Raw genomic sequence first — 11,315 nt, forward strand, 5'->3', positions numbered from 1 at the left:
TTCTCACTGGATACTGAATGTAATGAGTTGAACTCTTCTGGGAATTCAATTCTGGCCTCTAGGCACCTCTTGTAAACTTTTGAGCAATTTTTGTCGAGTTGGATTTTTGGGTCAAAAACTGACTTTTTCGATGATGCCGGCTATGGAAAACGTTGAAGTTTTGGGGGCATTTTGTAAAAAGCCAAAAAGATTTGTTTTCTCACTGGATACTGAATGTAATGAGTTAAACTCTTCAGGAAATTCAATTCTGGCCTCTAGGCACCTCTTGTAAACTTTTGAGCAATTTTTGTCGAGTTGGATTTTTGGGTCAAAAACTGACTTTTTCGATGATGCCGGCTATGGAAAACCTTGAAGTTTTGGGGGCATTTGGTAAAAAATCAAAAAGATTTCTTTTCTCACTGGATACTGAATGTAATGAGTTGAACTCTTCAGGGAATTCAATTCTGGCTTCAGGCACCTTGTATGAAGTTTTGAGAAAATTTGATGAACTTGTATTTTTGGGTCAAAAACAGACTTTTTCGATGATGCCATCACCTATTTTTTGGGACGGGGGGGGGGGCTTAAACTTAACCTCAAATGGGGAGTGAAAATTGGTGGATTCTGGATTGTTAGTCAATTTTGTTTGTTGATTTTTTCATTCTTTTTTATTTTTGAGTGAAATTAAGTAATGTAATTGTCAATTTGAATGGAATTTCAGAAACCCTATGGTAACTGGTACCTCGGTCCTTGGTATCAAGTTCAATGGCGGAGTCCTGCTGGCTGCCGATATGTTAGGATCGTACGGCTCCATGGCTCGGTTTCGCAACATTTCACGCATCATGAATGTCAACAATAACACAGCCATTGCCGGAGCGGGGGACTACGCTGATTTCCAGTTTCTCAAAGAAGTGCTAGAACAGAGGATGTGAGTATGAAGTTTGCTGCTAGTGATTACAACTGAAAAAAAAAAATTCTCCCTAACTAACATTAACCCTACTATTTAGACTTAAAATTTAAACATGTACTGTTCATGCTCTTCAATAAATTTGTTTTTGTTTTTGTTTTTCTCATGACAAATTTTAAACTGCTGCATTTTATTTTTAAGGAAAACAGCTATTTTTCTTCTTTGGGCTTCTGCAACTTTCTGAAAAAAGGTGGCTTTTTTTCTTAGCTGCAAACATCAGCACTATGGTTCACTGGTCCCAGATCCCTATATTGTTTATTCTGATAGGGTGCGGGAATTGTTGTTGGGCCACAAATATTTTGAAATTAGTAAAGAAATTATTCCATGACTGAATGTGGACATATTTTTTTGTTCGATGTCTCAGTCAAAAAGTGAACAACTTTTGCTATGCTAGAAAATAGCATTTTGAAAAACAATCTAGTTTAGGGGGTGAACGTTGACAAAAGCACAGATAGTACATCTTTAACCCTAACAATCCCCATCCAGTCGAACTCCAACACCAGACTTTGTTGGAATCTGTTAGGATGAGTACTGCACTAGTAAACAGATTATGCTTTGCATGGGGTCAGGCATTACACCAATAATCAAGAGTCCAACAGTTTTTGTGTGCAGGTCGTAATATGATGTTGGAATTTGGAGGAGTAAAGAAGGTTCCTAGTAAATCACTCTAGGGGGGTTAGGATTAATCTTGACTCGACTTGGAATTTAACCGTAAAATTATCTTTGAATCCTGTTAGAATTGATGATGAGTGCCTTGCTGATGGACACGAGTACACACCCAAGTCACTCTTCTCCTGGCTAACTAGGGTCATGTACAACCGACGATCCAAGTTCAACCCTCTCTGGAACGTCTTTGTAGTAGGCGGCGTACACAAGGGAGAACCGTAAGTTACATCATTTTTCTCCTGTCAGCCATATCTTAAAGATGTTATTAACCCTAGTGTTCCTCAATTCTCCCAAATCCTCCAGGCGGTTTGGTAGGATGTTTGGAGGATTGAGGCTGAATGGCAAAAAAAGTGTCAGTTGATTTAGGAGGATGCATTGTCGAGTTTGTAGGCTGTACCCAGCATTATGTTCAGCCATGCATAGTTGAGACCTGCATTATGCTCGATATCATCAGCACTGCTTCTGAATGTCATTGGTACTGCCTTGTCCCATTAACAGTGATTGTTTGAGGATTTCCAAGGATCAATTGAGGCAATGGTCACCCCTCCACTGAACAAATACAAGAGATAACGGATGATTTTGGAGGATTGAGGCTGAATCCAATTTTTACATGGTGGCAATTGGAGGATTTTGCAGGATTGAGGATGGTTCCTAACCAAAAGGACCTAGGCAGTTAGGGTTAATTCCTTGAGAGGGCAATTTGGGAAAATCTCTGCCGGCAGCGTAGAGTTCAAAATGCTTTGATGCCCATGCCAAGTCACATGTGTCGCAGAGCACGAGGAATTTCAGACTTTGCTCTGTTTATCTCACATCTGCCATCCATTTGACAAATTGGTATCATTTCCTGTAGGCCTTACACTGTTCCCACAGTTTGTATCAAACAAACTTGTTTATATCCTTTAGGAGCATGATCTGGTACACGGTACCCTGTGGAGACATGAGCACAGTAGGGAACAAAAGATTGTATACCCCTCCACAGGGCAATTTCTATAGATGAATACGTTTCCACAAGGTTATCACAAAATACAATGGATTTTACTCAAAAACTAGGAATTTCCAAGGTGTGTTGATCCGTCGCAAATTGAATTATTTTATGTAAGGGATATTAAGTCCGAATTTCAGCCCAGGAAATTAATTCTGGTTAAAATAGGAGCATTTTGAAACTACACTTTCAAACTCGAAAACTTTAGTACACGAGAACAAAAAAAATGACTCCACAAGGATACAAATCCCAGTATATGTGTATGACAGTGTTTATAGAGAAGTCAATTTCTTCAATTTTCTTTATCCAGGTTCCTGGGTTATATTGACAAGATTGGCACAGCTTATGAATCTCCCACAGTAGCATCTGGGTTTGGTGCCTACATTGCACTGGTAAGAACTGCAACAAACCAATCCCTGGCACCACCCCAACTCCATCAAAATCCATCCCCCATTTTGGTGGATTAAGGAGGCCTGGCGTGACTAAACATTGATGGAGTATGATGGACTTGGGCCTAATGGCCTGAAGCAGTGCTAGTGGTATCCGATTGATTTTGCCCAGCTTCCTGTACTGCTACATGTATTGTGATAAAAGCCATGTTTAGCAAGTCCATGAATGTCAACCAGCACGTCAGTGGTGGATTCCATTATGTCATGTACAGTTTTGTATTGGACACACAGTGATTGATGGATTTTGATGGACTTGGTGCAGTTCCTAGTAAAAGATACTAGGGAGTTAGGGTTAAAGAGGGCCTCGTGAGTGTACACTGATCACTTGCCTGGATTCGTCTATACATTGCTTCTTGTACTGACACCCCCCCCCCCCCCCCCCCACACACAAAAATTGCTACCTCAGTATTTTTTTAATTTTTGTTTTTGTTGAGCCCAGCCACTATTTACACTCAAAACCCTTGAAAGATAATGTTACTTTCATGCACATTTTAGGATTAGCAAAAAATCCTAAGAATTTGGTTAACTAACCTGATTGTTTTCCGTGTTCGCTTCTTTTGATATGGATATCTTTATGATTGACCTTTTATTTTCCAGCCGCTAATGAGAGATGCTTACGAGAAGAACAGCAACATGTCAGAGGCAGAGGCACGAGCTGTACTAGACCGATGCATGAAGGTGTTGTTCTACAGAGACGCTAGATCCTTTAACAAGGTAATCAACAACTCGCTAAAGATCAGGCCATCCTTCACTTAAATGTGTAACATTATATTAACAGTCATAATATTTCAGTTGTTGACTTCGTGAAAACTGGCTTTGCTTTCTCTTCCATCTGAAGTGTTGAAAAAAATTGTTTCAATAACAATTAAAGGAACCCAAATAGATTTTTTAAATGTCCAAATGTTAAAGTTTTCTTTGTGTTCCTTGTTAGTTGAAGTTTGTCTTGAAATTCCGAGTAATCCCCAATTTCTTTTGCACATTTTGAAACATTTTTGCAAACATTCCAACCTTTCAAAAAATTGTTTGCATTTGTTTATAATTTTCCAAAAAAAATCAAGTCCTGCTACAGAGTTGCTTTCATTAGCAGCCCCCTCGCATATCTGAAGACCTGAAACTTACCTTTTATTCAGTGGCACTTTATTGGTCTGTAAAGGTTTCTTGGCTGTTAACTCTGTCAATGCCCGCAAAATTCGAAAAGTTTAACCCTAAAGTGCCCAACTTCGAGCGTTTTTGTTAATTGTTCAAAATTCTGTAAAAAAAAAAGTAAATAAGTTTTTCTCACTAAATTTGTTGTTATTGCTCTCTGGTATATCCTTGGTATATTGGAAAGTCAATAGTAGTCACATACATAGTGATACGCCCAGAAACACTGTCCTGCACACAGGGGAATTCTGCACTTTTTGCAGAAAACACGAGTGTCAGTGCTGCGCCCTCTCGCAAGAACTCGAATTAAAAAATAAATACAGGTCGTACATGCATGAAAATGGTACACTTAGAAAGAGCGAAAGCGCCCCCTTTTGATAACATGTTTACTCTACCTCGTACATGTACGAGGTTTGGCGATTTTAATCACGAACATTACCTCTTACATGTACGAGGTTGGCGCTTTCGTACTAACAAATATACCTCGTACATGTACGAGTTTGGCACTGAAAGAGTTGAGATGCATACATGTTTTCACTGGACTTGCATTGAGTTGTGATATTCCTGCTGCTGTTCCGTGACTGTTATACTTGTTTTTTTTCCCCTCTTTGTAGTACGAGTATGCAGTAATCACTTCCGAGGGAGTCACGATTGAGCCCCCGACATCCTCCAAAACAAACTGGGACTTTGCTTACATGGTTGAGTAAGTATATCTTGTCTTTGTCCTCTAGACATTCAAGAAATGTCCAAAGTACAGGACTATTGAACAAAGTAATGATACTTTCTATGCAGAAATAATAATTTCTAAATTTCAAGTGTTTTTCACAGACTGAACATCTTGTTTGCAACAACAAATTGGCAATTTTTGTCTTCTTTCGCAGGGGTTATGAATGAGGTGAACCTTTCTAGGGAACTGCAGAGATCAGCTTAGTAATCTTCATCCCCATCTGAGGTCGTTATCAGCTCCAAGTCTTCTTCATTATTAAACTAAATGAATTCAAAACTAGGGTCAAATTTCACGGCACTGCTTTGACGATCAGCAGAAAAGTTTTGCTAAGTATAGCAGAAACTTTGTGCTAACCTCAGGCTTTTTTTTTCCCACAGTGAAGACTTACTATTTCTACCAGCACTATTGTGTCATTATGTCAAGAATGATCTAACGTTAGCGTGCTCTTTGCTGAGGGTACTGCTTATTCAATTAAATGGATACAAATCCCGAAGTGGCAAAAAACTTTAGCAGAGCCATAAAATTGGGCCTAATTCTAAGGGAGCAAGAATGAAGTTTGTGTTGAGCTCATCTCCTTGAATCGTTAAAACAATACATGTATCATTTATTCACCTGGTTATTCTCTTGACATTATTTATATGAACTTGGGTTTTTCACACATAAAGCGAAAAAATGATATCTTGTCATTGCATTAATTTCTGGGATTAAGAAGTGTTATAACACATTTGTTCCTTTTTGTCATGTTTATTTTCTATTTTAATGGAAACTTAAAATGGTCCAGGAATATGTATCTTTGAGGCGAAGTTATGAAGCGTTATTTGAAAAATGAACAATCAAACTGGGCAACAACGTAGCAATACCACGCTGCCAGGGGAGTTCATATGGTACTGTGTAGGAAAAAGTTTCATTATTTGCAGAAAAATAGCTGTTGGAGTAAGCAAGTCTTCAGAAAGTGTTAAAACACAAAATGTTAAGTAAGGAAACTTCACAATATTGGAATAAAACGAAAACAAAAAAAACCTTTACTCTTTGTCCTTTCAGTTTATTTCTTAATCCTTTGAGTTGAGTACAAAAATAAATGAAAGATATGTATATTTTATGACTGAAATTTGAAAAGATTTTGCCATGGTTAAAAAAAACAAAATGTCATAAAAATTAAGCTCTCTAAAATATGCATTTTCCAGAAATGCAAACTTTTATGGAATAACTAGATTCTTAAAGGGAAAATATTGCAAATATCAAAAAATAAAACTACAAAATTGTTTTGAAATACCTTGCTGGACTGTTAGCAAATGACAGTCTAAAGCATCCTGCAAAATCATGGCACCTGGTATGCTGTCATTTTTTTTAAAAATGGTATTTTTGTATTAATTTCCAACGCTGGTCGGCCGACCAGCGTTGGAAATTAATACAAAAATACCATGGCTTTTTCTTTAAATACTGGCCCCAATTGACCATATTTAGTTAGTCCGCATTTGTTTACAATTGATTACACACCTATGAACCGGTACGAGCCAGCTAGACTGGTTCCTTGACCTTCCTCAATGTATATAAATTGCTCCGTTTCATCTTAAATGGAGTCGGGGAACTAGACTACAGGAAAATTATTGTTTTGCTTGGTTTTATAGCATCTACGAACCCAAAACATAAAAAAAAACATACAGCAAAAGCAAATGATGTATATTCCCTTTAATGTTTGCAACATTTTGCTGCCAAAAGCATCAAATACCCAGTATTTTGAAGAAACAAAATGTGTGCATCTGAGAAAAAGAAATAACAGAAAGTTGTCATTGTAGGAGAGACTTTTCTGGGCAAGTAACATCAATGTCTTTCCAGTCCGGTAGCATCATGGGTAAATGCCTCGTCCTTTCCTCCACCATCTTAACAAGATGCTTGGCTATCACTCTAGAACCATCTTGAGAGACGTGAAGTCCATCATAGAAAAACCTAGGCCAGTTCTGCAGACAAAAAAAGAAGAAGGAATTTTAATACATTAAAAGAAACGTGAGGTAGACCGACTTAAATTCACTCGAAAATGATTGGTTTATTCAACCATGAAATCTCCAGAGTATTAATACTTTTTTCTATCGACGAGCTACCAAGCCTTATTGCGATTATGGTTAAAACCTCCGGTCGGTAAATAAAAGTCATTCCACATTTGCCAATTACAAAGGAAATGTTTAACTTTAAAACATTCCTTTGCCCAAGAAATTTGAAAGTCAAGATGGTGCTTAGAGTACTTCTCTAGAGTTAATCAAAATCTGACAGGGCTAATACAGACCCTTATTTGGGAGTTAATCATCCGGTAACATAATCGCTTGAGCGTGTCCCAAATGTCCACGTTTTGTTTCCACTAACCCCCTCTATAATAATGATCTATCCCCAGATAGACGTTTTCCCCGACAAAACACTAGCAACACCCCCCCCCCCTCCACTGCCCCCTCTCCCGCCCCCAACACTAAAATATCCACAACCTTACTCTTCGGCCTAGTTTAACCCTCCCTCTCTGGCTAGCAATTTCAACAAGGCCAGCCCAGCAGTCAAAAATAAATCAGGTGACTTTTCAACAATTGAGTGCTCCCTGCCTTCATAAAGCATGGTCGACTGGCTGTGATTGTTATGCTTTGAGTGTTGGAGATTGATAAGCCAGCTGTGCCTACCAGTGACCTGCTTTTGTCTGTTGATGGAATTTGACTGTCACAGTGCCTACAAGAAATATGATCTGACTGTTGGTGACTAGCCTGTGTAACAGGCATGGCAGGGGAACAGGATTGAATTTTTGACTGTGACTGATCGAACGACTGCTGAGCCAAAAATGCTGCTTACATGTAGCTACTTTTAGAGCTGAGCAAAATTAAACCAAGAACCAGTCATCTCTTGTCATTTACACTAAAAACCTGGTTTTTTTTGCTAAGCAAATATTTTCAGTGCTTAGCAGAAATCCGCCCCAGCTTGTAAGTATAACCACACCTTGTCTTCCTGCATCAGCGTCCACAGATCCAGGAGACCTGTGCCACACTCACTCGCGATGGAGCAACATGCCTTGGCGTACAGGCCCGTGTTGGAGTTGGTTCGGTTGAGTGGACAACCTGCACGATAAATAATAAACCAAATTTAAGTCAAACTCCCTTTCGAGGGTTCTAAGCAGAGGTGCCATGGATCCCGACAATAGAGCAAATTCATGAAGGGGATTTGGGGTTTTCTTAGGGGTCATATTTTCTCAGGAAGGCTCATTTAGTTCCTAGCATCTATTTATTTATTTATTTTGACAACATCCAACAGCCCAAGGGCCAGAACAGGATGGATAAGACTTGGTAGAAGACGTGGAAGGAAATTACAATTGTAGTGGTGGGAGGAAAACCCCAGAATGATATTCTAGGGAAACCCACAGAATCCGGCAGGGACTTCAAAACCCAATCCACATATTGGCCCAGGCGGGATTCGAACCCGAGTCTCAGCGGTGGAAGGCCAGAAAAGTACCGCTACGCCAAACTGATCCCCCAGGATCAAAAAATTTAAAGAAAAAAAAGCAGATTTGTGACCTGCCAAAGTTTCCACAAGGTTGTTGTCAGAACGTACAACTTTGGAAACTCTACAGACATTTCAGAACTTCTTAATGTATACATCGAATTACCAGTATTTGTTTATTTGTTATCTTTGGAGGGGGAGGGGGGTTTAAGGAAAGCGTTTATGATTGACTGATGACTGACCATATTTCTCCATGCATGCCGCAGCCCATTTCTCTTCACCTAGTGGTGGGGGTGTGATCACTATTATCTGGCTGGCTTGGAGACCCCCGTCAATTAAATACTTCAATATTGCCTGCGGGTATTAAAAAAGAGAAGAACTGGGATTGGTGTCCTAACAACACAACTGAAATTAACAATTTCAGATAATCCATTAGCCCCGCCCACATTTTTTGTAAGTGTTCATTTCTCAAGGCCTGTGCTTGAGACTGTTTGACCAAGTTAACGTGATCAAGTTGTGAGCTTCAGTGCCTATGGTGCTTTGGACGAATCCTTGGTTTCATTACCAGAAATAAAAACTTATAAAAACAATAACAAACAATGCAATAAATTCATAGAGAAACAAAAACAATATTTGTAGGGAAAATTTTTTTTATCCCCACATGTTCCTCTTCAGAAGAGAAATTCAATTCTTCCAATAATTCTTCCAATTGTTCAAGCCAATTCTAGTAAAGAAACCTCAATAGCCATCCACTCATTAAATTAAATATCGTCCGAGGACAAAAGCAAACGTGCACCTTCATATTATTTCTGTAGTCCTCCAACGACACATACTGGGTGCTGTTGACTTCCTTAAGGCTCGCATCATTGGCTCCAAGGAAGACGGTTACCAAGGCAACCTCGGTCAGCATCTCCTTGGGAATGCATTTACTCAGGATGAGTCTGGCCCAGGATGAATTGTAGCCGGAAAAACCGCGGTTGAAAACGTCACACTTCCTGAAAAAAAAAATCAATTGAAAGTTCACTCTTTCTTAAACATGTTTCTAATTCTAGGATAAATTGAACTTTTCGCTCTATCCGTAAAGCATGGCCTCTGGAAACAATTTCAATGATTACTTTTCATGGTCATTGGTCTGCTTTACTAAAAAAAATCCCATTGCTTAGTTTTGGTAACCTTTCTAGTGGAATTAATTGCAGACAAACCATTCGACCAAATATGCCAGATAGGTTTCCGAGGCTGGTGGGTGAATATGACAATTATGTGAATTGAATTACAAAGCATATATTGAAAAATAATAAATAACATGAACAATTTAAAATCATTAAAAATCACAATGAAAAAAACACACAAGATGTTTGGAGAAATGTTTGTTGAAGTCTCTCACCTTCTAAGTGAATCTGCCACAGCAGCACCCCATCCCCCGTCACTGAATGAATACTGTTTCCAGATGATAAAAAAAATGATCTTTGTAAAATTCTCTGGAAATGAAGCCATTCCATACATCACCAGCACATATCATCCAAATGTATCCAAAACTAAGGTTATACAGTCTTTCCCCCCCCCCCAAAGGTTTATAATGTGCCTATCAAATGTCCCCCCCCCCCCCCCCCACCCTCTCCGCGCTGCCCCAGGTCCGATGTTGGGATTTGGTCACATTTTTCATGCCCTAAGGTGGGGATTTTGGTCACTCAAATTACATTGATAACATTGGCATACTACATGGAAAGGCAATCACTAGTGCGCCCCACATATGTAAGTCGGGGCATGGTCGGGGATTGTCACTTAAATTTTGCCCAAGGGGTGGGGATTTTGTCACTTCAAAAGTGACAATCCCCACGTCTTGGGTGAGGCAGCCCGGGAGGGGAGGGGTGGGGGAAACAATTGATAGGCGCATAAATCCCTCTCCTCTTCTTCTCTCCCCCACGTCAACCCACCACACCCCCAAAAACTTCTGCCGCGCCGGTGAATAGAGCAGGCTTTTTCCTGTAAAAAAAAACACCACTAATTACCATAATGGACAGAGTTACTGCTCACCCGGAACTGGCGACGGTGCCACTACCCAGTCTTAACACCCACCCCCCCCCCTCCTCCCCGTTCCATTGCATAGCACTCCGCCCCCTTCCCTCCACTTCCAACTTTTTTTCAAGTTTTCAACTTTCCTCGTTCGGCTTTTTTAACTCGCAAGATTTCATTTTTACATAAATTGTAAGCCATTATTTTGAGTGTTCAAATAGCTACGGTATGTAAATTAAATAATGACACAAATAACTCATGTAACGTACTCTACCTGAGTTATGGAATCGCCAAACAAAATGACTTTTGGCCAGGTCATTTCTGCTGCTGCTATTTACGTTTTATGTCCGCGGTACCTACAAATTGGTCATAGCGCCCTCAGTCGGTTGCTTCTGTCATACATCAATAGCAGCCAAATAATTCGCATCGACACAAAATTATTAATGTTCAGATTTCATATTTCGGGATTCTTCACTCACTCCAGGTTTGGGTCCGGGGTGGGTGTAAAATAAATCCTTTTTTTCTAAAAACGATTTTGACCTTTATTTGGTTTCGTTCATACAATTTGTCAAAACGGGGTGGGTGTCGGTTGTAAAGGTGTTTTTTTTTCCTGAAAAAAATATTTAAAAAACAACAAAAACGAACACACCCACAAAAATCAACAAAAAAAATTGACAAAACGTCGACCCCCCCCCCCCCACACACACACACACTTGCGCTGGATACGCCTCTGCTCACCCCAAATAAATGAATTATAGTCCGCGCATGACCACCGCGGACTATATGTGGGTATTTCCAACTAATACTTCAATAAATAAATAAATACATTTAATCAAAACAACCAAATTAATCAAACAATTTCAAATAAACACAGACGCAAACGTCATTGTAAGTTGTACAACAAATATATATTTGAAATTTTTC

General features: G+C 39.4%; 2 protein-coding genes across 2 annotated transcripts in view; one reads left to right on the forward strand and one right to left on the reverse strand.

Annotated features, from left to right (window-relative positions):
* Positions 1-5,847, forward strand: part of LOC119729710 (proteasome subunit beta type-4-like) — a 16,715-nt gene extending 10,868 nt beyond the window's left edge. The window contains exons 2-7 of the mRNA XM_038202405.1: positions 698-904; positions 1,681-1,827; positions 2,902-2,983; positions 3,638-3,754; positions 4,798-4,886; positions 5,065-5,847. Coding sequence (XP_038058333.1) covers positions 698-904; positions 1,681-1,827; positions 2,902-2,983; positions 3,638-3,754; positions 4,798-4,886; positions 5,065-5,077 — 655 coding nt within the window. The 3' untranslated portion in view covers positions 5,078-5,847. The remainder of the gene's footprint in view (positions 1-697; positions 905-1,680; positions 1,828-2,901; positions 2,984-3,637; positions 3,755-4,797; positions 4,887-5,064) is intronic.
* On the reverse strand, positions 5,285-10,752 carry LOC119729711 (isoamyl acetate-hydrolyzing esterase 1 homolog). Its single transcript, XM_038202406.1, has 7 exons — positions 10,666-10,752; positions 9,763-9,815; positions 9,175-9,373; positions 8,621-8,732; positions 7,881-7,999; positions 6,604-6,868; positions 5,285-6,129 (listed from the first exon to the last, which is right to left on the reverse strand). The coding sequence occupies exons 1-6, from the start codon at positions 10,708-10,710 to the stop codon at positions 6,698-6,700; spliced, it is 699 nt and encodes a 232-aa protein (XP_038058334.1). The 5' UTR covers positions 10,711-10,752; the 3' UTR covers positions 5,285-6,129; positions 6,604-6,697.
* Positions 10,753-11,315: the final 563 nt, after the last annotated feature.

The sequence above is a fragment of the Patiria miniata genome, unplaced genomic scaffold (genome assembly GCF_015706575.1).
Source record: "Patiria miniata isolate m_02_andy unplaced genomic scaffold, ASM1570657v1 HiC_scaffold_21, whole genome shotgun sequence".
Lineage (NCBI taxonomy): Eukaryota > Metazoa > Echinodermata > Asteroidea > Valvatida > Asterinidae > Patiria > Patiria miniata.

Coding starts and splice junctions, on each gene's coding strand:
- LOC119729711 (XM_038202406.1), bottom strand. CDS start 10,710: ATGACCTGGCCAAAAGTCATTTTGTTTGGCGATTCCATAACTCAG. Junction 9,816..10,665: donor TTGGCGATTCCATAACTCAG/GTAGAGTACGTT, acceptor ATCTGGAAACAG/TATTCATTCAGTGACGGGGG. Junction 8,000..8,620: donor GGCATGCATGGAGAAATATG/GTCAGTCATCAG, acceptor TTTATCGTGCAG/GTTGTCCACTCAACCGAACC.